This window comes from Poecilia formosa, unplaced genomic scaffold (genome assembly GCF_000485575.1).
Source record: "Poecilia formosa unplaced genomic scaffold, Poecilia_formosa-5.1.2 Scaffold172, whole genome shotgun sequence".
Classification (NCBI taxonomy): domain Eukaryota; kingdom Metazoa; phylum Chordata; class Actinopteri; order Cyprinodontiformes; family Poeciliidae; genus Poecilia; species Poecilia formosa.
The window spans coordinates 1232164-1257894 of NW_006800111.1; the positions used below are offsets into that span (position 1 = coordinate 1232164).

Here is a 25731-nt window from a genome sequence, read left to right on the forward strand (position 1 = left end):
TGATTTTAAAAAGAAAAAATCAAGACTAGGTTGTTTAGCACCAGAATCCAGACAGAATTTGCTTTTCCTCTTTCCAGACTATACTGATTCTTTTAATCAATTTTTTTTTACTGTAGACATGAAAACCATGTCTGCACGTACTAGCAGAGGTTTCAGAGGTGGTTCACGCCAACAGATGCTAATCCGTCAACGTTTCATCACTAAAAAGATCACTTTAATTCAGAGACGACATGCTTTTTCACTGGAGATGGAGAACTACAAATTTAAAATACTTAACTCACGTTCTCCCCACCCCCCAGCAGCCACATGGCGAGGAAACTGTGCTTATCTAAGAAAAATAATTTGGGGAAGGAGGGCAGCTCACTCAAAGTGATGAAACCATCCAATCTGCATCAGAGGAAGTCCTGTTTCACATTTATTTATTTAGTTTCTCATGCCAGTCTTCCCATTTGCCAATGACTAAACTTGCAGTACACCATTTAAGTCATACCAGCTTAATTTACTAAAGTAAATGGGAATTACTAAAAGGGCCTTTTGAGACAAAGCTGAAGTTGGTTTCTTCAGCTTTAGCCATTTCCAATCCAGGAAATGGCTAAAGGACGATTCCACCAAATTTTTCACTACCTCCAGCATCTTTAATCTATTCTAGTTTAAAAAAAAAAAACTACCACATGTAGACTCTTTAAACCTGGACTGGGTTATTCTTAACTTTTTTACAAATGTGTATATTCTGAAATTTAAAAACCTAATACTTTGTCTTGTCACAACATATCAAAGTTAAAATCACTTTCTTACAGCTCCAGATCTGTAGGACAATCTTACAGGACACAAAACAATATGTAAATTGCACCTTGCTTATATTGATTCTCTGCTCAAGGAAGAATAAGGGGGGAAAACAAAAGAGAGATTTAAAAAAAAAAAACCAAACTGGGATGAAACGCTACAAAAATAAACATTTCCACACCAAGATTTAAAAGTGTCATCCATTCATCCACGCCGCTTAAAGGCGTCTAGTTTTAAACTAGTCTTTCAAAGACCGATTCTCGTCAGCAGATAGTAAAAATTTCAAAGCTAATTTATTTACTATATGCGGGAACTAGTAAGCTGAACCCAGCATCTGGTAACAAGACAGATGCCGTTAAGAGACACGCTAAACATGCTGACATACAAACAATGCCATGCATATACATGGACACACCAAGCTCCAGCACAGACAGGCTAAAACTCAGGAAAAAAAAAATGCTGCTGCTTGGTTGACATGTTATACTCAGTTTCAGCTGAGATCTGATGTAATCGGATGTTCTTGGTTTCGGGTGCCTTATTTTAACGTTAGCGTGAGGGTAAAATCTGCAGCGAATAAGCAGATAATTAAAACCGTGTCATGATTGTGAATCCATATTAAACCTTCTGCTGCAACAAGTGACCCAAAAAACAAAGAAACAAACAAAACAAAAAAAACACAGCGAGCCCACCACCCACCACCCACCGCTAAAGCCGTAACCAGAACGTCCCCCGGAGCCACGATGCAAGCTTAGTCAGTCACAGATGGAGGCAGTGCACCAAGGCTAACACCTGAAAATATTGCTACGTGACAGTGAGTGACTAATTACCAACAGAAAAAAAAAAAAATAGCAACAGATTCATAAACTATCTTTCAAAGAACTCGGGGTGTCTAGTTGTAATTTACTGACCAGTACACAGAAACAGAGAAGATGGGAATTGGCTGTTAAAAAAAATAACAGGAGCTGTTAACAACCTGGCTGTCAAAGGTAACATGACGCTGAAGTGCTAAAAGACAAAAAAAAAAAAAAAGAAAAAAATATAGCAATAAAAATCATCAATGAACACGATTTAAAAAAAAAACAAAAAAACAACAGCCGCAGCCAGGAGCTCCTCGAAGGCCACCCAGCGTTGACAGCTCTCGTTACTGGTAGTGCTAACTCAACCCGACGGCGCCGACGTCATCAGACTTGGGTTCAGTTGTCGTCCTCCTCCTCTTCTTCCTCCTCGTCGTCTTCATCGTCGTCCTCGCTGATGAGGTATCCACGTGCTCCGCTGGGATGGGGCGGCGAGGGCGGAGGGGAGGTCTTGGAGAAGAAGGGGAGGCGGAAGGTGGGGGAGGGCGAGCGCTCGTCTCGGCTGGGGCTGCTGTTGGGGCTCTGCCTCGGGCTGATGGCCTGCAGCATGCGGCCCTTGCCCTCCTTCAGCATGTGCTTCTGTAGGGCACAGAGGAGTTCAGTGTACAGTCAGCAGGGCAGGGCCGGCCCAAGCTTTTTTGGGGCCCTAAGCAGATTTTCATTTGAGGCCACCCCATGTCAACACCAGATGCCTCATCATTCCTAAGCTAGTCTATGGTGTCTTTAGCATCACTTATAACTAGCATACATCATATTAATGTTGTTACGGCTAATGATTTTTAACCTTGAAAGGAAAAAAAAAAGAGAAGATATTAAAATACAGGGTGGCATTTAAGTGTGTTATACTATTTTAACTATTTGTAAACACTAAATGTACAGAAAACAAGTTAACAATATCTTATATTTCCCCAACAGCTGGAAGATATCAGCCTATTATTTGTGCAACAACTATAAAAATAATATAGAAATGTGAAATAGAATTTAGTCTTTTTTTTTTTTTATTATGTATATATTTTATTATGCCAGCTTGGCGCTCATAACTCGAATATGCAGTGGGCCGGCTCTACAGCAGGGTTTTAATCCTCACTGGCATTCATGAAGTAAACTTTGCTACTGACTCCTCTTACAATTTATTCATCTCCTCTCATTCTTTGTCTTATTATTAGTATTATTACCCTTTGCGTTGTCCCTCTTGATTCCTACAGTTTTCTAGTGGTTTTATCTCTGTCCGCATGTTTTTAACCTCTGCAAATCACTTTGCAGCATGAAAAGTGCTCTATGAATAAAGTTTGACCGACTGAACATGGAGCTCCGAAAAAAAAAAAAAAAAAAGAAAATTATAAAGCACTGCAAAATATTTGTTGATTTCCAACATACGTCACCGTAGCCTGATGGAGGTGACCTATAATGAAATCAGAGGAAAACTAAAAATATGTTCCCATCGGCTTCTTGCAGAGTACATTGGTTTTCCCCCCGTTTCATTTTAGGGAAACCTCCAGACAGGTTTCTATGGTCACAGAAACTCCCTGGCTGTTTGTTATCATCCATCGACACGACGCTCTGCTGGCCGCCACTCCCTGCTCCCTGCTGCTCAGCAGCAAGTTCTCACATGAAATTCTATCTGCTTGCCTGCATAAATATTCAGATATAAATGCATTCCTCATCTTGGGGAAAAGCAGAGCAGAACTAACAAAACAGAACTAAATTCAAAAAGAAAGGAAAAGGAAAACACTTTGCATTTTGGGATATGGTAGAACCGGAGTTAATTTTAATGTTATGTTTATAAGGAACTAAGAAAAGAAAAAAAAAGCAAACAATGTTGTTTGCAAACAGTTACGGTGCATATAAGTGTTTTCCAAGATTAAATATAAGTGGCTGAAATGAGTGATTTAGCTTAAAATTATAACATTCAAACTTATGAAGCTTTTCCTTTCTGTGTGCACATTTACACAGCATTTGTTAACATGTACTTTGAGGATTTTATCTGACTTGGGACCCCGGGGTGAGATTAGCTTTCTACAACATTTAACAAGTTTATAATACAGTGGGAGCTCTCTCTACGCTGCAAAGACACAAAATTTTACCCAAGTATTTTTGATCTACTGCAAATATCTTAGTATAATTGAAATAAGACAAAGCTAGTTTACAAGTACTTTACAGCAAGGTGTATGAGCTTGTTTTGAATCAATAATTCCTTAATATTGATGAAAAAGCACATGTCTGATTGGAAGTTTATTTTGAAATAAACTGTCAATGCAACAAACACGAAATTATTGACTTGAAAACAAGCTCCTACATCTTGTTGAAAAGTTACTTTTAAGTTAGTTTTGTCTCATTTCAAATGTGGTGAGATATATTCACGAGAAACTAGAGCAAAAATATTTGGTAAGACAGATTTTTCCCATAACACGGCTGCAAAACGCTGAATTATCTCCACAGCATGTCATCCAGTTCTGTAATGGAACTTTTTTTTTTTCTTTTCTTTTGCTTTAGGTATTTTGGAACAGGAAAAGTAGAGTAAACATGCAGAACAGTGACTGGACTTGAACGCTCCTGTTCCATAGCGATCAGGTTTGAGAACTGTTATAGAAATAGGATGTTGATTTTTCCATCTGGTAAACCACGTCGTATGATTGTCACATACTGTGTCGCAGTTTTGGTCATTTTCACTTATTCCATTCCAGTCCTCGTCAGAAACAATGGCCCAGCTTAGATTGGAAATGTGTTCCTCAGTTCTCACCTTTATGAAAATTTGTACCTTCAATTGTTTTTGGAAAAGATTAGTTAAGATTTTGGAGACCAGACATCAACCAAATCCCCATCAATTGTTGTACCGACGAGGCATCATAAAACACAAGTATGAAGGATGAGTATTCAGACCGCAGCAACGCATCCCTACACCGTTACCGCGACGTTTTTTTAACAAACTTTGCTGATTACACAATGATTTGGAACCACAAACGAGCAGCGTGCTCACCAGAGCTCCCTCAGGGCCGAACATCTGCAAGAAGTTGCCAATGAACTCCCTGGACTTCTCCTCCCATTTCTGGATGAGGTCGATGCTCTTCTCCTCCACCTTCTGGACGAACTCTTTGCTCTTCTCCTCCACATCACGCACCTTCCTCTTTACCTTATCGACGCGCTCCTGCAGGTGGTACTTCTTCTCCTGGTGTGAGAACAGCAGTTATTTGGTTATTTAGAGAGATTGTTTTTCTTGACCTTCTTGGAAACGGTGAGACAGCAGAGGACGAAGCCATGGAGGCGGCCACGTCTGTGACGAAGCAGAAAAATCGTACGTTGATGAAGCTGACGTTGAGTTCTTTGGCTGTGTAACCTCGCTGCAGGTTGCGTCTGACGTACACGTCGTAGTCGCGGACGATGCGAGTGATGATGTCAGAGGTGGAGATGCCCTCTGTCCGCTGGGTGGGAGCAAACATGCCTGCAGAAATGGACCATGAGAAGAATGTTCCCACATTGTTTAGGGCGAAGTTCAGCGTTACTCTTCCTCAGCATGTAAGGTTTGTGGGACAGGAAGTTCAATTTTGGTTTGACTGGTTCTTACTGAAAAAGTTCAAGAGACTAGCATAAATGCTTTTGCAACACATTGTAACCAAAATTGCACATTTGTCATTTCAACAATCAGAGGTTTTCAGAACATTGTGTGTATTCCAGGGGGTTTAAAGCATTTAACCCAGAGGAAACGCATACATGAAGCCCAGCATCCATTGTGTCAAACAAAAAGAAAAAACTTAAATCTTTGCAGGGTACATCATCCATTTCCTTTGCCACCATGACTCACCTGCTTCTTTAATGTGCTTGTACACGTCATCACTCCCTGCTGATGAATACGGGATGTCATCGTGGGCCACAAAATCAATCTGAACAGGGCATTAAGACACACATCATTCATCAGAGCAGATTCGGATTGATGGTTTGCTCGAGAACAAGAATCCAGACAGTCGTTTCACTCGCATGTGTCTTTGTGTTAAAAACTCACGCGATGTTTTGCAAGGAACTCTGGTGTTAACGTCCAGGGAGCGTTTCGCACCACTTCGTCCACGTAGCGGCAGTGTCTGATGGCGTCGTAACGCTCATCCTCGTTCATCACAGTGAAGCCCTTGTATTTGTGGGTGAGCTCATCACTGCAGACTGTGAAACCAAGGAAATGTTTACATTAAATCACTGGGTTAACCCCTTTAGGAGTAGTGTTGCAAAAACTCCCCACACAACCAAGCTGGTGTATGTAAAACCTCCTAATGCCTGTTGATGCCTAATCTACACATACCAAAGATCATATTGGATTCACTTTACTGCCACCTAGTGGATATAGTTATGATAAATTATACTTAACTTTTGTTTATCTACTAAGTATCTAAATTAATGTTTAGTTTACAAAATGCCTAAATTGTAAATGCCTGTTTTCCTCTAAAACATTCAACTAAGATTAAATCTTGTGCAGATGTCAAATTATATCAGCGGGTGGCATAATGTTGATTTATCCCGAACAGTTTCACCGCCGAAATATTTGTACTCTATTGAAATGACATAGTGAAATACATTTTTCATCATTAAATTGTTCTCAGTAATCTTTCTATAGGACTTCATATTGTTGATTTGCCAACTCTCCTGAGCTGTGCAGTTTCAGCTTTTATGATGATAGCAATGTGGGTTGTGTAGGTCTGGATATGGAAAGCTGAACCTAAACAATCTTCTTTATTTGCTTTGCAAATACTCTTGACAGAAAACATCCATCTAACATAAGCCCAGAACACTCTCAGAAGCATGAGTAAAGAACTGCTGTGGAAGTTAGCGTTTTACATGCAAGGAAAAGAAAAGCTGCGTTTAAGGACGTTTGACACCAAAATCCTCATAGGAAAAAAGTAAATAATCAAGCAGGAAGTCATATTACACAACTACAGAGAAATATGCATGGTGTTTTATAGGCTTTATAAAGAAATTGCAGATACATGAATTGGAATATATTTCATTATTTCAGCTGAGGAAGGTACTATATCCAAAAGGTAAAGATTTGGATTTGTGATCACGTTTCTGCATTTGATTATATAAACCGGTGCTTCTGATGCTTTTATCACCAATTACCTCCTTTTTTAGAAGATAAACAAACTGCAGCTCTTCCCACTTGAAACCTTACATTAGTTTGTATGAGAGAATGACAAAAAATAAACTTTGCCAAGTTTCCTTAGTAAACTAGTCCAGATATTTTATTTTTCTATAAAAAAGCTATTGGTACTTTTATCTGCCATCTCTCTCTGTTCAGAGATCAAACATCAGGATGTAACATCTTTTAGAAGCTTGTTACCATGACAACCATCTGAATTCTCCAATGTGCATGTAATGAGAGAATAAACCTGAAATTGCTCAATATAAGATTGACCAAGAGCTTTTTTTTTTTTAATCCAATTTTATTTTACCGTGAATCTAAAAAACACACGAGCTTATTGCTTCATGTAAATATCGAAAAGATGTGGTATTTTTTTTCTCATCAAGTCATTAATTTTCCAAATCTAGATGGTGTTCCCCTTCCCTTACTAAGTTATTACTGTATTATTTACTTAGATATTGCAAACCTGTGCTCCAAAATGTACAAACGAATCGGTTTCTCCTGGATGTTATTCTAAGGGTAAACAAAAATGTATGTTTGCAAAGAATGTTGTTTTAATCGTTAATCCACTTGAAGCATGGATCACAATGCGCCTGGATTTATTTTTTCCATATTTTTCAAATTCTGTAAGCACACTCAGAAGAAGGCATTTTTATGTTAAAAGCACGGCTTACTGTCATTTAAGTTTCATTTAGACTTTAAATGATCATTTAGTGTGCAAAAAGTCTCAATATGTGCAAAGTTTTGTCCTTTCCTTGCCACGTCACGGTTAAGTTTACCCAAAATCCAGACTTTTACACTCGACTCACCTCCGACGATAAGATGCGAGTTTGGAAAGAGGCGCTTCGCCTGCATCAGAGCTCTGGCGTGACCTGAGTGGAAAACATCAAAGATGCCATCTGCATAGACTCGGACGGGTCTGCTGACTGGAGGGAGAGAAACAAGACAAGAGAGGAATTAATAAACGAGCCACTGGAGGTGAAGGCAATAAGGACAGAGAGGAAACTTGCAGACGCCCAACACAAGTTAACAAAAACCAGAGACGGCGGCACAGTACGAATGAAGTCAAAAAGCAGGGAGTTGATGTGAAACTCACGCGGTGTTCCCTTCTTTGCCTCTTCCATGGTGACTCTCTGGTAAGGTTTTTTATCAGCTGGCTCGAGCTCATCGGCAAAAGGCGCAGGGTTTTTCAGTCCCTAAACCATCCAAATGTGTGTGGGGGAAAAAAAATATATATATACATTTGTAATACAATCAATGTCCTTTAGATTAACCCAAAATGATTCACTAGCATCACCCTCAAGCAGGAAAAATGTTGCTTTTGCTCTAGTTTTGTAATGTTTTTCCCTTTAACAAAGCATAAGGATGTGGTAATAAATGGTCATGTGTTTGAACTGAGCACTTCTTAACAGAGATCAGCAGCACTTTTGAAACTCTGCTGCCTAATGCCATTTGCAACGCTTGGAACATAAAGGAATCAGCAGAGCACGTTGGGCGAACAGAAAACACAAGTCAGGCACATTTCAAAAAATTAAAAGCTGAAAGACGGAGCTGACTCACCACGGTACATCTGGGGATTTTCCCAAGTCGTTCCCCCTCTTCCGTCTCCCCGTTGGAGCCGTCTCTTTTTCTTTTCCTGGACATCACCAGCTCGTTGGAGCTCTGGGCCGCCATCTGGGCTCACAGGCAAAGAGATGTATGTCTAAAACGCGCCACAGTTCACACACTCGGGCGTACCGCATCCTTTAAAACACGCCGCACAGATACACGCCCTCAACTTCATGCTGCGTCAGGAGGCAATGCCGGGGGCACGAATGCATAATTTTAGAAGACTGGACTGACTGCAAATCTGGACAGCTGTGACGCTACGGAGGCTGTCATGTGCTTGGTGAACTTTGGCCCAGTAGAGAAAAACGCAATGCGAGTCGTGCTCTTTAGCCTTCTATTTGACTAAATACAAAATTAAACAAAACGAGAATAAACTCGTAGTGATATTTAGAAAATAAATAAAAACAGAACTAATACATTTTTTGTTTTTATGTCGGGGGGCAAAGGATGATTTTTTTTTTCTTTTTCTAAAATGTCTGACTGAGAAGTGATGCACTTATGCATTAGATAATTTTTATTTTCTGATTACATTTATATGCATATTAAAACAAAAACAATAAATAACTTCCAGTTTTTACTAGATTTAAAATAAAAACTGATTTTGCTCAGAGGTGTTGTATTTAGGGCTACAGATTGTTAAATGTCCTTCTAGACATTTTTTTAACGTGGGTTTGCTTTAGAAAAACACTGATAGTATTTTATTAATTAAAAAGACAGTTCCAACATCTGTAGTTTACCTCCCAGTTTATCTTTTGACACTTAAAACAAACCAATAACACACACAGGAAGTCTTGCTTTGCTGTGGAGGTTTCCTCACATCTTCTACCATCCTGTTTTGGTGACAAAATGACACATGGCAGTTTCAAAAAAAAGAAACAGGCCTCTGTCATAATGCTATAATTACACATTACGGAAACAGTAAGTCGGTAATCTTGAATTAAAAGTTTCCATAAATTCCGATCATCTCAAAAAACAAGTAAAGCATAGGTTAAATAAAATGAATCACCCACATTTACTTTGAAGGAGTTGCTGGAGGCACTAATTGCTGCAGCGCTTATAAGAGTTTATTAATAAAACTGCTCGGATATTTTCCCGTCTCACTGAATGAATGCGATCAAATTACAGCCTGGATTGGTCAGCGACTTTGTCAGCCTGTACGCAAAACGTCCAGAAGCCACATAGGATTTGTGAGAAATTATAATTTTCGTCTCATTGTAAAAGTTTTATGCTTCTCTACTCTACAAAAGCAAAAATAAAAATACAATAGTTGCTGGTTATTTGATTTTACAATGGCATAAACCATTTTTAGATGGAATATATTTACAAAACTCGAGAGGGTTTTGCAGGCCTGGGCATTTTCTATTTTAAGTAGGTGAGGGCAGAAATGCCGGTTGGGATCACAGAGGTTGCTGACCTCTGGAGCAGAGTTTTAAATCTGTCTGTGATCCCAACTCCCACACTCCTCCAATCTATATGTCAGATAACAGCAAAAGCAAGTAACTCAGTGCATGCATAACATTGCAAGGGTTCCTGTGTTATGGGTTGCGACTCTGCCCCATTCCTCACATTCCATCACACCACTAAAACAGAAGCCAAAAGTCGATTAAAGGGAGTGGTCACCATTCATACGCCATTTCCTTATCTTGTATTTACATAATAACCATACTTCATTATTTACACCTATCACTTTTTTTATTTTATTTTATTTTTTTGCTGGACGTCAATGTTTGCTGAAATCCACAAGTTATGAGAGTGTGACTAAGTGTTATCGGTAAATAATGTAACAGTACACGTTCCAGGTGGTGATGGTGACCCGATCTCACACTGGGCAACTTGTACAAGTGTTCCCTCCCACCCCTCTACTCTCTTTTCTTTTAGCTGCAGCAGGAAGTTCTGCAGGGCTCCCACACTGACAGGAGATTTACAAGAACAGCAGATGTCATTCTCATTGAAACTGACTGCTATAATAAGAAAGGAACAAGAGATGGTGCCAAAGTCTTATCTGACCACAAAAAGAAGCGAACAAGGGCAGGGGGCTTTGGGGGCTTTTAGCTTCATGTAATAGGGTTTACTGAGCCAAACTGAGATGGTTGTTTTTTAATAATGAGCTTACTGATATCTTTGAAAGTGGAAAAACACTGTAGGACTAAAAAAAATGTTTCAGGACAGCTTTCCCCCCCTGGAAATCAGACATTAAACATGTTTGCCTCTTTAATACAGAAATATTTCTAATAAGTTCTTCTGTCTTGCTGATCGCCACCTATCCAGTCTGAGGGCTTCAGCTGCATTTCCCAACATTTTTCTCGATAGGAGTGAAATATCACTGGCACATTTTTGCAGATTTAAAAATTAATATATGATTGCAAAAAGGTAAACTCTTCCCTCGGTCTGAAAGTGATCAAAAGCAGCTGACGGAGTGGTTATTCTGGTGGCACTGCTTGAGTAGATCAGCCGTTAAAACCCTGACCTGTTGGTTGTTTACATTAAAGCTTCATTTAATTTAAAACACCAAACACTCGACCTGCGATATTGGCTTAAGATTTAAAAACTGTCTCAAGTTGTTGCCAACTTACCGTGCACTCCTTTGTCCCGGAACCCTGATTTAAAAGGGTGGGCGGATTCCAACACCTCGTCCTGCCAGTGGTCTTAGCTAACGCCGCTAGCCGCCTTCGAAAGCTAGCTGTCAAGTTGTGTGGCTAAGTTAGTTAGCTTAAACCGTTAGCTAGGTGCTCATCTGACATCATTAGCGTGAATAAAACTCCATGAGCGACCAAAGAACCGGTTCCGGCTGCGTCGGTGGCGACAACTAAGCGACCGCCGAGAAGATGGATAGTGTATTAGCAGTGACAGCCTGTACTACAACGCTGACAGGTCACCAACACAAGAACTACAAACCTAAGACATCCTAACAGGAAATACCAAACAACGCGTTTCCGGTTAACTGTTTTTGTTGTGGCGCCGTCTAGTGGATATAATGTTTTATGCATGCAAATGCTCGGCCTTGCTTAAGGATTCTTACTTCAAACTTCAATATATCTTGTAAGAGTCTTATGACAGACTACTCCAAAGCAGCAGATAGCAAAAGTGGAAGAAAAAACAATATGTGGTTTTCAAAGCATATAATAAAAATATATGTTTTTTGTGTGTTTGAGCAGATGTTTTTGCAAAATTTTAAAATGAGTCTTGTGAAATCTAGCTTTTAGCTCTATCTGCTTATTCACCCATTTTCTACCAAGTCCCAATTTTCCAACTCATTTAATATTTCTGGATATGACTCTGTAGCTAGAAATAAGGGGAAATGCATTTGTTTTTTGAGTCTGGACAATTCAAAGGTCAAAGTTGGGTAAAACGTAATCATGGATTAATGAATGAATAACAGATAGATACAATATTGACAAAACTTTTCCTTACAGAAGATCTCACTAACAAATCTTTTTTGATATTGAAAGAAAAGATTCAATATCAATTCCACATTATTCAATAGTTACTATAGTTATAGTTGCTTGAGCGGTTTTGTGTAGCAGAAACAATAAGGACTATTGCCAAGTCAAATAACTCAATAAAACACTCCCAAAAAGTCATTACAGTTGTTTATTGCTATGTTTTGCTTCATTTCACAATAAGTGCTATGTCCTACAAAGTTAAACTGTAATTTATTACATTTTATTTACCTGTCTACAAATTTAAGTCATTTTCACCCAATGCAGTGTTTTTTGTAGCTCCATAACTTCTTACAGGTGAAGCACAGAACATACAGTCTTAAATTTTTACTTCTTAAATTCCCGACTCTTTCTAAAGGTCATTAAACAAACCCTCAAGATTATTGCATTCCAAAGGTGCAGTAGTATAATTTAGGAGTGTTTGAACAGAGATGCATATAAAAGTTGGGTATTAGAGAAAAACGTATGTCCTGCAGAGAGCGTCAGGGAAAGGTGTAATTTAAAGTTCACAGGGATGGATGTTATGATGATTGCTGCCTTCAGTGTTGTGCAACAAAAGGTGTTGTACAGGAAGTAAAACAGTGATCCTGTGCTATCTATTCAAATATGACAAAATATTGTGCTGCGGAGGGCACGGTTAAGCAATATTGGCAGATTTATGGTGTGAGGCAGTTGAAATAAATGTATATGATTTAAAGAGAAGACCCTTCCATTTCTGTCATGTCAACTGAGCAATTATAGGACCATGTTAACCATTAGCCACCTGGCAGAAACCCTCAGACGCTCTGTCTCTCTCTGGGTCTCTTTGATCACAGCCTCACCTGCTGCTCTGATAGATGGGATTTGCTCTGCAGTTGAAGTGACAAACACAGAGGTGATTTAAACATTAATAAATAAAGCTACACTCTTTCATGTTTGTATGGTGTTTTGCTCTAGATCCAAACACCGACAGCTAAAGTTTTAGCAATCGTACATCCATCTTGTTGCTCCTTTTTATGTGTGTTGATAAAACACATCCCCACAGCATGATACTACCACCAACTATGTCCGTTCTAATTATTTATCTTCACCCAAAATGTTGCGTATATTGCCCAGAAAGTCCATATCTCATCTTACCAGGACACTCCCTTCTATGTTTGTTTTGACTCCTACATGGATGCATGGATGTTTGAATGTTCATCGGTTTACGGTTGCGCCGTACCCGTTCTCCATGTCGATATGGCCCCGACTGTTCAAGATCTCTGCAGAGAGAGAAATCACATATGAGAGTGTATGCAGAATTGATCAATTATTAACAGGAATGACAACATATATGTGTTGGCTCAAACAGTGGTCCGGTCCTTTCTCAAATGGGGAATCGGGTTACAATCAAAAAGCAAATCACAGGCAGTCGTGTTTTGGAAGATTCTACACAAAGAGTCACTTTCTATTGACTTTCTAACATCAAAGAGATTGGGCTGACCAACTAGTTAATGAGTTTCTGCGACACTCCCATTTGGGTGGGGTTGAACCACATGAACAGAGTAAATAAAACAGAACAATGTTCTCCTATACTCCAAGATTAAACAGGACTAAGCACCACTTTGTGCCAGTCCATCACCTAAAATCCTAGTAAATTAAATTAAGGCTTGTGATCGTAATGGGGCAAATGTAAAAAATAAAAAATAAAAAAATTACATAATGGCCTAAATGTTGGATCATTTAATAGGGTTCATATCATTCATCTTTTATTTTAAATACTTTGATTAAAGCAAGTTGTTCGGGATTCATAAACAAATGTACCAACCTGTGTTACATTGGCTTGTTCTTTGTGCAAACCCATTATTCCTGCATATTTCCAGGCAACTTACACTATAGTTGACTCAGCTTCTCCCCCCTTTTAACCGCAGTTAAAAAGCCATGTCCAGCTGTGTACCTCGCAGGGAGAAAATTGTTACCTGTAGGGGAACTCTCTGATGGCGGGACACAATCAACCCATTGAAGCAGGCATAAAATACGTGTTTCTCTCCAACATAATTGTTTTACTTTCTTATTTTTATTGACTATGACGCTTGAGTGACTCTTTTTGTCAGTCGTACGCTTTAAGAAGGTCTCGCAAAGAAGTTGAGCTACCTTTGCCGCATGTGGCTCTTCTGCTGCAACAGCACTCTTGTTGCTTTATGGGAGCTCCTATTTTGTTTGAAGCTGGTTATATGCTGGTGTTTTATGTGCACTGGTCTAATGAATCCCCCTCCACCCCAACCCATTTGAAGAAAAAATGCAGAATGGGTGGAGTTTGGCCCTCTGGCTTTGGCAAGCCATCCAATCAGAAGGCCCGATTTTCCTTGGCGATTCTGATGTCCAGTGATGTGCAGCTGAGGATGAGAGCAGAAACATGAAGATGGAGCAAAAGGTAAGCGCGCTACATTTATTGTGAAATCATGCTTTAAAAAAATGAAAGAGAGAGAGAGAAAGAGGGTGAGAGAGAGAGAGAGAGAGAGAGAGAGATGAAGATATGTTTTTAACTTTTTGGGACAAACTCTGATGAACACTGATAGAAAACAAATTGTGAAATTATATGAATTTATTGGTGTGCTAATGTAATTCCAGATGTCAGAGGTGGTTTTCCTGGCTTCATTATTGAGAAAACTCTGCTGCCTGCTGGTAATGCCAGGTCTGTCAGTAAGATTATTAGTATAATTCCTATATTGTCCTGCAAAAATAAACCGCCTTTAAATGCATGTAAAAGATTTTAAGCATAAAAGAAAAAAAACAAACCAAATAAGACACAATAATCTTTGTCCTTATTCAAGCTTAGAGTCATTTTTACTGCCTTTGTTTTCTGCTTATCTTGAAGTCTTGTTCATGTAGTCACATGTGTTTACTGAATCTTTAATTTCATTTTCTTTTATTTTTGGCGCTTAGCTTAAAATACCTGTCGTCCCTTTAGGTTTCATAGGAGCAACGTCTCTGACGAAAGTAAAGCCCCCTGATGGTATTTCATCTGCTACCATTTCAAACCGTGATCAGATTCATGTGTGAAAGTGAAAATAAAAGAAATACCTTAACATGAGTACATTTCTCAAGTCCACCTAAAGATTTTATCTGTAATTTAAAAAAAATATGAAATCTAAACCAATTTCCATTTTGTCTTCCGACAATCCTCTTTCCCCCTCCAAAGCAAATCCTGTCCGGATCGGTTCCGCTAAAGCCAACGATTTCTTGGCGAACTTTCGACCCAAGAGGAACGCTGATCCTAAATGGTACCAAAGTGACCCCGACTTTCAGTCCTACTACAGCTTCTACAACAGCATCGGACACGTTGAAGGAGTAAGTTGACGACACTCAGAGCCCTGATTGAAATAAGCTTGAACGATCGCTGAATTTCATGGGTTTTATCTGCGTCAATGTTACATTTTTCCTCTAACGTCCCTCTTGGTTTCAGCTTTATGAGATAGACCGGATCCGGATGTTGTATCAGCAGATGCGTCACCTGGAGCTGAACTATGGGCCCGACGCTGCCAGCTACCAAAACAAAATGGGTGCTGCAACCAGCACTGCAGTACCAGCTACAACAACTCGCCCTCCTGCACCCCCCACCGCCCCGGCTCCCACTCCAGACCCGCTGGAGAACGCTGAGAAGTTCTATCTGTGCAACCCCAGGGACCCTCTGTGCAAACCTCGGATTGTCTACCTGCCGACGGGAGCTGTCCCAATACTATGTGACCCCAGACTCAACCTTGCATGCAGTGCTACAAAAGAAGAGGGGGTTAGAAATATTACCCCATCTCAACCAACCCCAGCCACTCCTGCTCCTGGAAAGGCTGTCCCACCCGTCCCTCCACCGGTCACCAAGAAGGGGATGGAATACGACTGTGACCCGTACTGGGATCCAGACTGCCTCGTCGACCAGCCTCCCCATCCTGCGCAGGAAGCATCATCCCCTGTAGCACCAGACGAAGAAACAACAGATGAAGGGAATGTTCCTGTTGTTTTAAATGTAGCTAAAAAGAAGAGGCCCGGCCCTTATTTTGACCCTTATGACTTCAAAAGTGACCTGTATGACCCCTACCGTTATGCTGAGCCAGCTCCGGATCCACAATAAAAACAGACTGTTCAAATCGATCGACAGCCAGACCAAAACAAGAGTATGGTTCAGTAATGCAGGTTAAGCTGCAAATATTACACAATTTCTCAGATGAAAAAAAACAAAAAAAACAATACAGTGCCTATACAATGTGAGTGACCAATGCACAATAACCTCTGTTCACATGAAAACATAAATGAATAAAAATGCCTATCAGACAAATGCCTTTACAGGGGTTTTTATTTCTATGCAGTTGACAGAACATCCCTTTATATTTTATATAGCAGTAAAATAAAGCAATGTCTTAATTCTAGCAATTTCTATTTTTTATCTTTTTCTTCCAATGTGTAAGATACGTCTTCTAACTCATAGATTAGACAAAAAAAAAAAATCTATGTGTAACAGGAAACTACAACTTTAATATGTTTTGCAAGGTACGGTATGTCAGGACATCAGTGTCTCTAAGACGGTCCGTTGTGCATGAAACCATGGTAGTCATGGGGGAGTTTTCCTAAAGTTGTTAAGGCAAATTATCACAGCAACAGGCAGCACTCGTTATCTCCAATCTAAATGAGCTTGAGCATTTTTGCAGAGGAGAAAGTCAAGATCTCAAGACACGAGAAGCTGACGAATACCTCTGATTTTTGTGTGCACGAGATTTTTAAACACAAATTACACAAATTCCTACACATTTGAAGAAAAAGGAAAAAAAGTGGAAAGTAATGACAAAAAAGTGAATAACTATTTTGGTAAGAATGTCTTCACTCCACCAGGAGAGGGCGGTAATTCTCTCCTGCTGTTTTGCGTCCAACCATTAAAGACGAAGATCGACGCAGCCTCTTCCAGCATCATCATCTCCACCCTCCATCATCTTTTCTTGGGAATAAGCGGCCACAAAACTGGATTCTTTCTTCACTTCGGCACCTAAACCTAACTTCCGACACCAGGTATTGAATTACTTCCTCTTGACTGTGGCATTTTATCCCTTTGGTCTGGAGACAGAAAACAGTAAAGCTGTCCCGTCGCTTTGTTGCGGTTGTAGTTAGTATTGTGACAGTAGGCCCGCAGCCGGGGCTACCATGGAGATTAGCATGCTAGCACGGCTAGCTGTCCGGTTTGGAGGTGTAGCCGCCAGCTGGATTATAAACACATTAGCCACGCTAACCAGAGATTATGATAAAACGTGATTCAAATCGGCGAGTTATTGCAAAGAGAGACGATAAAAATGCTCACAGCTGCTACTTTTCCTGATTTGTCTGCAGTTATTTTGAGCAGTGGGTGGAGTGAGGTTAGCATATTAAATACCAGCAGGGTTAAACTTTAATATAATTATTTGTGGATGTTATAATATTGTTTAAGAAGCTTCCGATTTTTTTATTATCATAGCTTATTGTACTTACTATATTTCTAATAAAAATAATACATACCATTGTTGATCTATGGTGTTAATAAAGCAGATAAAGAGGACATTGTTTCCAACTGCAGGCAGCTTTTCCCACATGTTACCAGTGTGACAGGCCCAGGGCTACGATGTACTAAATAAAAAACAGAGAAAAACTGGAACAATGACATAAGACATTTGTATAGTAAAATAAAATAAATAAATTACGATAATTAAATTAAAATGTCATTTACCATAAAATTTGTTTTGAACCACAGCCATCATGCTTGTTTTATGTTTGATATCTTTTGTGTGTTTATATATTTGTGCATCACAATATCTGTTAATGATTTTTTTTTTTACTAATATGTGATACATTCCTAAGAAGCAGTAGTAAACTCATTTTAAACAATGTCTTTGCCTCATAATTAAATTGCACTGCATGCACTCCCAATATGTTTATTTAACTAGGCTGAACATTAAATTTTCAAACACGGAAACATATTTGTGTAAACTTTGGTTTAATTCAAAATATTGACTTTAGATGTTTTAACACTTATTGTGACTGGAAAGAGATATTTCTTTAGAGTCAGTGGTTTTGCATTGAGTAGAAACTGAGACAACTGCAAAATTCTCTCTATTTATACATGTAAGCATTTGTCCACAAACCTTTTATTGGAGAATTTTCAAGGAAAAAATCTTGTCCAATTTTGTTCAATGACCAGTTAATTGGTGCAACATAATGTGACAAATATATTATTTGCATGTGGTGTGGTTAGTGCTTCTTTGCTGATGGTCTTCCCCTCGTTTGCAGCATGTCTGACAAGAGCGAGCTGAAGGCTGAGCTGGAGAGGAAGAAGCAACGGATCGCCCAGATCCGCGAGGAAAAGAAGAGGAAAGAAGAGGAGAAAAAAAAGAAGGATGTGAGGGACGCCTCGTCGCTTTAGCGGCTACGTTGCGAAGACGTTGCCATGCTGACGGTGAGCCTGTTCCTTCTCCGCAGGGAGAATCCAAGCGTGGCGCGGAGGCGGGGCCGGCTGGCGGCGAAGACTCGGATCTGGAGAGGAAGAGGAGAGAAGCCGAGGCCCTTCTCCAGAGCGTTGGCATCACCCCCGACGTCCCGCACGGTAAATGTACAGTGTCGTCTCGCTCCTTTATCCCAAACCGTCATTTTTAACAGCTCATCTTGTTCTGGCCATTCGCTTGATGTCTTTTGGAGCGTTTTTATAAAATGTCTGTCTTAATGTTTTTGTTTTTTGTTTTGCCCAGCTTTTATATCACTCTCATTTCCTCTCCACGACACACACACACACACACACACACACACACAAATATGTGCACATGTTATGTGTTTTGCGCATGACACCTTAAAACCTGCCTGCCATTTATTTTCATTCTCTCTTCTCTCCCCTCTGTCTGTCCTCTTGTGTTTTGTCCTCCTTGCTGCATGAAAACTCATCCACTCACTCCTCCACGCGCATCCCGCCCCGTCTCCCCCCCTTCAAACATTCACTGTCTTCCTCACTCCCTCACTCACTCACTCACTCACTCACTCACTCACTCACTCACTCACTCACTCACTCACTTACTCACTCATCCGTTGGTCACGTACTGCGAAACGCACACGCGTTCACAGCTCAGCCCCTGAGGGTAGTAACAGAAGATACGTGTCTGTTTCACTACCTAGTCCCCGCCCCCATGTCTCCCTCCAACAAATCAGTGGGCAGCGATGCTGGAAGCCAAGATTCCGGGGACGGAAACGCAGGACCAAGGTCTGTGTGGGAGTCTGTTTGTTTGAGACATAAGAGGTTGAATTTGCTGCTTTTATTTTATATTGTTTTTTTGTTAATTTTTTTTTACAAGTACCTGCATGGAATTTTATGTGCGTGTGTGTGTGTGTGTGCGTGTAAACTTTGTAACGACACATGAATAAATTCTGACCTTTCTCTATGTCTTCTCGCCACCACGCTAATGTTTAATGCCATTTCATTTTTGTTTCCGGGTCTTTCTCGCTCTGTTTTTTTTTTTGTTTGTTTGTTTTTATTATTTCCCCGTCTTTCCCATCTTTAACATCTGATATGTTTTGGCCCTTCATCTTTGTTTGCGTTTCTCTTGTTTACTCTGTCCTGCATTTCTCTTTACTAACACCGTCTGGTGATTTGGCTGTATAAGGACTTTGCATTGGGATCCTGACCCCTCCACTCTGCAACTCCACTCCGACTCTGAGCTGATGGGGTACTGCTCCTCCTCTTTCCTTTAGCTCGTCTTCCGACTATTTGTGCTTTCATCTTAGATTTGTCCAAACGTGTTAGCTTTTTGCATTAAATTTGTCTGTATACCATTGTTTATGTCCATTTGAGAAAAGATGTAGTATATAGATACATGTTTTTTTTTTTTTACCTACTTCCAGTCTAATAATTCAAACTTCATTTTATTCCAATCTTGTAGACGTGGAACGGTGAGACTTGGGATGTCCAAACTCATCCAGGTGGATTTTGTCCCGAAGGAAATGGTGTCCTACTCCAAGGAGACGCAGACGCCCACAGAGGCGTCGGCTCACACGGATCAGAAAGCGGGTAACTCACCGCTGGCGTGGCGTTTCTGTTCTTGTTTCCCTTTACTCAAGTTGATTCACGGCGATCTGCGTTCTGTGTCTAGACGAAGAAGAGGATGAGGAGATAAGCGCTCCCCCGCTCACAGAGGACGCCCAGGATGAGAAAAATGAGCAGAGCGAACAGCAGGAGGAAGGTGAGGACAGCGGGTTATGTAGGCGTACAGGAAAAAAAAATTTGCTTGCTGACCCAGAATTGGACAATTTTCAGTTTGATCGGTCGACTCCCTGGTCGGAACCTCAAAAATCCGATCTTTTCCGATCAGAGATCGCGCTACGTTCTGCAGGATTTCTGCAGGGTATAAACAAGTCATGAGATGAATCTCAATTTTATGTGCCAATTAGGTTGAGGTTTTTCATAATAGTTCCTAAACTGTAGTAACATCTTGATATTCTCCATGAAATCATTCATTGCTTCTCTTTTGTTATGTTTTTTGTAGAATCCAGGCGTCATTTTATGTAGCAAAACAGAAATTGGTGTTCTGTTTATTAAATTACAAAACATTCATGTTACCTGTTACCAATAACTAACAAGGAGAGTTTTCCCCATTGATGTAGCTCTGAAATTTAAACCAAGAGGGTCTCAAAAGCTACGTCAAAAGAAGCCATTAGCTGCTCCTGATTCAGGCTGCTAGAGATTAAGAGACTTCTGCAGAAAACAACAAAACAAAAAAAAAAACCTGAAAGGATTTCAGATTTTTCTTTTTTTTCCTTTTCTGATTTTAACTTTGTGTCTAATTTATGTTATTATTAATCGCTACTTGTTTGAACCGTTTTCTTCTCCTAGTGTACGTTCCAGTCTTAATCGATCTATGACGAGCACAACGTGTTGCCTACAAAAAAAAAAGAGCCCTCTCTGTATTTCCCTTCCTGTAACGTTTATGTTTCCGTGCGCAGACGCCCCCAAGGAGCTGACAGAGGAAGAGAAGCTGCAGGTCCTTCACTCTGACGAGTTCTTGTCGTTTTTCGAGCGCGGCAGCCGGATCGTGGAGCGAGCTCTGGCCGAGCAGGTGGACGTCTGCTTCGACTACAGCGGGAGGGATCTGGAGGATAAGGAAGGGTGAGGCATGAGGGCAAAGCGACCTCACAGACATCGAACGGTAATTTTGCTGGAATTGTTAACATTTTAATGTTTTTTTTCTTTTCCTGCCCTTTTCAGTGACTTGCAGGCAGGAGCGAAACTGGTTCAGAACAGACAGTTTGCAGATGAGCGCTGGACCAAGAACCGAGTGGTGACCTGCCTCGACTGGTCACCTCAGGTGGGCTGAATTCAGACAAATCACCTGCTGCGGCAAGATTCTAAGTACTAATACTGTTAAAGAGACTTTCCATTGGTGTATTTTTTACCAACAAATATACAGGAGATTAGGGGTGGGCGATATGGACTTAAGGTTTTATCGTGATATTTTGTGGCACCATTGACGAAGCGACGATAAGATATTTTTTAGGTAACTGTGTGGTATAGCAATCAGAGCCCCATAAACACAAATACTGCTCTTGAAAAATAAACCAATTTGTAACGTGCTTCTTTAGGACACCAGTCACATGAAGAAGTGCGATTTGTATGACCATACTGCACGCGTTTAGTCATATTTTCAAATTTATCGATAATTATTGACTCTCTCATTGAATAGACAGCAAAGAAAATCCGCATCATTAATTGGACTTCGTCATGACGGTGATAAATTTAAATATTTATCACGATAATTGATAAACGATGTGATGAATGCCTAGGGTTGGGGTTTGGCCAAACAAATTGTGTAATTAATGATAAATTTCCACAGCAGCAGTTTAAACAAACAACTAACTTTATTTTGTGTGTATCTGAATCTATAGGCAAAGCTATACATGCATATAAAAGATTAGCCATCTTATGACTTGTGGACATAAAGAGTTTGTTTTTGGGAGGGGAGATTTTATCCCAGTCAAAAACTGACGTGTCATTTTGTAGCTGACAAACTACATATAAGAGTTTAATGTATTTTGCAGAAAACCCGGACCGGTAGTTTGAAACGTACCTTGACGCTTTGAAAGAAAACCGTTTCGCGCCAGTCGGCTTTGGGAGAGAACTTGTTTTGGTCTCACTTTAACGCCTTCCCGCTGCTCTGATTGTCTCAGTACCCAGAGTTGCTGGTTGCCTCGTATAACAACAACGAGGACGCTCCGTACGAGCCGGACGGCGTGGCTCTAGTCTGGAACATGAAGTACAAGAAGGCCACGCCAGAGTACATCTTCCACTGCCAGGTAAGTGCTCCGCGTGCTCTCCAAAGAGTCCCTGCAGTCTGAGAAGAAGGATGCGTTTAGAGACTCTTTTGTGTCGCCTTGCTTGCAGTCTGAGGTGATGTCGGCTGGCTTCGCAAAGTTTCACCCTAACCTGGTGGTGGGCGGGACTTATTCCGGACAGATAGTCCTGTGGGACAACAGAAGCAACAAACGCACTCCTGTTCAGAGAACTCCCCTGTCGGCGTCGGCGCACACGGTAACGCTCCTCATTGCACCTCCCTCCACCTCTTCAAATCTCAGCCGCTTTTATTGAAAGTTTTGTGTATTTCCGCCAGCACCCGGTCTACTGCGTGAACGTCGTCGGAACCCAGAACGCTCACAACCTGATCAGCATTTCCACCGACGGCAAGATGTGCTCCTGGAGTCTGGACATGCTCTCCCAGCCGCAGGTTTGCCGCGCTCGCGACCGCAGAGATGCTGTGGGGAGAGGATCCGAGGGGTCTAAAGCTGCCCGTGTCTGGCCCGCAGGACAGCCTGGAGCTGGTGTTCAAACAGAGCAAGGCGGTGGCCGTGACGTCCATGGCGTTTCCTCTGGGGGATGTGAATAACTTTGTGGTGGGCAGCGAGGACGGCTCGGTCTACACCGCCTGTCGTCATGGCAGGTGAGGCCTTCGGAAAAGCGGTTCCTTTATGAGCGACGGGCGTTCCGGTAAGGCCCTTGTGAAGTCGTTTTCCTTTCTCGCGTGTGCTGCAGTAAGGCGGGCATCACAGAGGTGTTTGAAGGCCACCACGGTCCTGTGACTGGACTGAGCTGCCACAGTGCTGCAGGACCTGTTGATTTCTCTCACCTCTTCATCTCCTCCTCTTTTGACTGGACCGTCAAACTGTGGAGCACAAAGGTCAGACATCCCGCTGGTCACAGACGCACCGACTTGCGGGTTTTGATTTTTTCTGTACACAACTCCTTCGCTAAATTTCTCGTTGTGATTGTTCCGCTGCAGAGCACCCGTCCTCTGTACTCGTTCGAGGACAGCTCCGACTATGTCTACGACTCGATGTGGTCTCCGGCGCATCCCGCTCTGTTCGCCTGCGTGGATCTGTCCGGACGGCTGGATCTGTGGAACCTCAACAACGACACCGAAGTACGCACACAGTGCTCATCCGTTTTTTTGGGCTACGAAACTTTAACCGTTTTGCCTTTTTAACCCGGCGAACGCGTCGCAGACACTCATGCCTGGAATATAGTAGTTTATGCTCCTTCTGAGTGAACGATTGTGTGTGCGTTTTAGGTTCCGACTGCGAGTGTGTGTGTGGAAGGGTCTTCGGCCCTGAACCGCGTGAGATGGTCTCACTCTGGAAAGGAGATCGCCACCGGAGACTCAGACGGACAGGTGCAGGTGTACGACGTAGGGGAGGTGAGTTTGAGTTTTCAGCCTCTCGCTGTAAAATCTTCAGGAACGGTGCTGGGAAACCGAGTTTGATTTCAGCTTTTGACTTGAAGTGAAGCTGAACAATCTGGCATCGAGGTTTAAGGATTTTCCGCAATATACATTTGACCCTTTTGTGGTTTCTGGGTTGTTCTGGAACATCCTTGGCAATTTTTTTTCATCTGAATTTGTTATGTTTCAGGAAACCAACTAACTGAAAGGAGCACTACCATTACACACACTCTTTCTGGCCAGACTTATGCCAGAAAGCGTGTGTGTGTGTGTGTTGCCCCTACAACTTGCGAAGGGACATTTAACCTTTAAAAATTCATTCTTTGTTGCATCATCATTGTTCTACCTGGGAGGAAGAACTATATCTAAAAGCCCCAAACTATTCTGGAAAAATCTTTCAGACGTCACTCTAGAAATCAGCTGTTATTGAGAACTTAACCCGACGTTCTTTTCTGTCTTCCAACAGCAAATCTGCGTTCCCAAAGCCGACGAGTGGACGCGTTTCGTCAGGACTCTGGCTGAGATCAACGAAAACAGAGACGAAGCTGAGGAGCTGGCTAACGTCTGATCCTGCGACCACTCCCTGCTAACCGTTACTAGATTCCTCTCCAGTATGTTACACATCTATAGCACATTATATAAGACACAGCCAGGGGGAGTCGCACCGTCTTCTCTGATTTCCAGCTTTTCCTTCCGCCAGAACTTGGGCCTGAGGAGATGCACTGAGCTAGACAGACAGGAGAGTTTTAGATTTAGGTTTTAGAGAGAACAAAAGAGGTTTAGAGTTCGTGTGTAGTTAAAAGATGAATTTAGGAAGGGATACGCGAAGGTGATTTTCAGCCCGATCTGGACTTCTAGCTTCGACCGCATCCTCAGGGCTCCAGGAACTGCTGTTCTCCTGAGGCCTCGACCATTATCTTTTTTACATATGCAAAACCTTTCTACACGCACCTTTTTATTGCCATTCGGGTGTTTTACATATTTTACAGACACGCTTATGCTGAAGCTGGCACACTATTGAGACAGATTTGGAAGTCTAAACATCTGAGTTGTACGTCTTCGGCAGGACAGTGAATGTGCTCACACACACATACACACTCCAGGCCTGAAGAGCGTCATGCTTACATTCTAATTGCTACTCTATTTAATATTTATTACTGTGGCTGCACTTATTTAAATATTTTTATTATTCTGAAAACGTTTCTTTGTACTTGAGGAGTACAGTCCTGAATTTGGCACTACAAGCTTTTAATATGTTGGTAGTTTGAATTTAATGACACTACAATTGTTTCTCTCTGTAACCATGGTTAGTGATTAATCCTGTGCTCTTGTACTAAAAAGCAGGACGCATTTGTTGACTATTCTCTTGAAGAGAAATGTAAAATATATTCTTTTAAATGAAGGTGTAACACGGAGGTTGGAAGCTTTTTCTTTTTTTTTTTTCTAGAGATGCACCAAGAAATTTTGTCTGATTTTCAATTTGATCCACCGATTGGAAAGCCAATAATGTAGTCTAGTTCTGATTACTGAACCAGGCTAACTGTTGCCAGGTTCGTTATTACAGCAACAGCCTTCAGTGTGGATGCCGTTGCTGAGCGCAGACTCAAAAGGTCAAGTGAGGCGTTTCTAAAAATGAAATTGGGGCAGAGATTTAAAAATCCATCTAGAGTGTTTTATACAGCACACAGTTGTGACTGTGAAACAGTGAGAGAGAGCCACACTTTTAGATGATAAAAGGAAAGCTACTTGTATTACAGACAAGTAGCTTTCCTTTATAGAGCATAGTGGATTTGGAAATGTCCATCTTTTGGAAAGACTGAGGCTGCTGTTTTTAATGTTGGCCACAAGTAAATATGCTACATGTAGTTCTTCCTAATTTCGTCTTCCGTTTAAAATGAGAAGAAAAAAAAAATCTTATTACCGAGACTTTTCTCACACAGGGTGACTTCATGTCTGCTCCTCCTATAATTGATTGATTCTGTAAAGAGAGATTAAAATTGGCACCAGCAGGGTTATAGCTTTACAAAAAAAAGGATTGGAAGTCAGTCAAAAATCTGATTGGTGCATCTTCTGCCCCTTCCTCCTCCATACAGAACCTCAATCTTTATTTCCCCTCATTCATTATTCTAGTCTACTGAACTAACCATGCCGGATGTATTGTATATACAGGATGACTTCTTTCCAAACACTTGCATTGTAATGAT

At 41.0% G+C, this 25731-nt stretch overlaps 3 protein-coding genes across 7 annotated transcripts; 2 read left to right on the forward strand and 1 right to left on the reverse strand.

The window, feature by feature from the left end:
- Positions 1 to 709: 709 nt before the first annotated feature.
- Positions 710 to 11276, reverse strand: pcyt1aa (phosphate cytidylyltransferase 1A, choline a). Of its 2 annotated transcripts, none has more exons than XM_016678038.1 (9): positions 10941 to 11276; positions 8323 to 8433; positions 7856 to 7955; positions 7569 to 7685; positions 5635 to 5786; positions 5437 to 5515; positions 4934 to 5076; positions 4615 to 4803; positions 710 to 2216 (listed from the first exon to the last, which is right to left on the reverse strand). In XM_016678038.1, the coding sequence occupies exons 2-9, from the start codon at positions 8431 to 8433 to the stop codon at positions 1977 to 1979; spliced, it is 1131 nt and encodes a 376-aa protein (XP_016533524.1). In that variant the 5' UTR covers positions 10941 to 11276; the 3' UTR covers positions 710 to 1976. The 2 variants fall into 2 exon arrangements, with proteins under 2 accessions (XP_016533524.1, XP_007565206.1); XM_007565144.2 differs by having other exon boundaries at positions 8320 to 8433; positions 10941 to 11275.
- A 2846-nt stretch (positions 11277 to 14122) lies between these two features.
- On the forward strand, positions 14123 to 16099 carry LOC103147012 (leucine-rich repeat extensin-like protein 5). The gene is made up of 5 exons (XM_016677997.1): positions 14123 to 14199; positions 14397 to 14460; positions 14737 to 14781; positions 14968 to 15116; positions 15232 to 16099. Exons 1-5 carry the CDS (start codon positions 14182 to 14184, stop codon positions 15889 to 15891), a joined length of 936 nt encoding a protein of 311 aa, XP_016533483.1. The 5' UTR covers positions 14123 to 14181; the 3' UTR covers positions 15892 to 16099.
- A 582-nt stretch (positions 16100 to 16681) lies between these two features.
- LOC103147013 (cytoplasmic dynein 1 intermediate chain 2-like) lies at positions 16682 to 25559 on the forward strand. 4 transcript variants are annotated; one of them, XM_007565145.2, is made up of 17 exons: positions 16682 to 16820; positions 18069 to 18177; positions 18258 to 18381; positions 18891 to 19026; positions 19427 to 19489; positions 19703 to 19830; positions 19913 to 20002; positions 20763 to 20925; positions 21025 to 21124; positions 21984 to 22109; positions 22198 to 22344; positions 22424 to 22537; positions 22617 to 22750; positions 22843 to 22987; positions 23090 to 23230; positions 23378 to 23503; positions 23994 to 25559. In XM_007565145.2, exons 2-17 carry the CDS (start codon positions 18070 to 18072, stop codon positions 24093 to 24095), a joined length of 1947 nt encoding a protein of 648 aa, XP_007565207.1. In that variant the 5' UTR covers positions 16682 to 16820; position 18069; the 3' UTR covers positions 24096 to 25559. The 4 variants fall into 4 exon arrangements, with proteins under 4 accessions (XP_007565207.1, XP_007565208.1, XP_007565209.1 ...); XM_007565146.2 differs by having other exon boundaries at positions 18942 to 19026; XM_007565147.2 differs by lacking the exon at positions 19427 to 19489.
- The last annotated feature ends 172 nt before the right edge of the window (positions 25560 to 25731 follow it).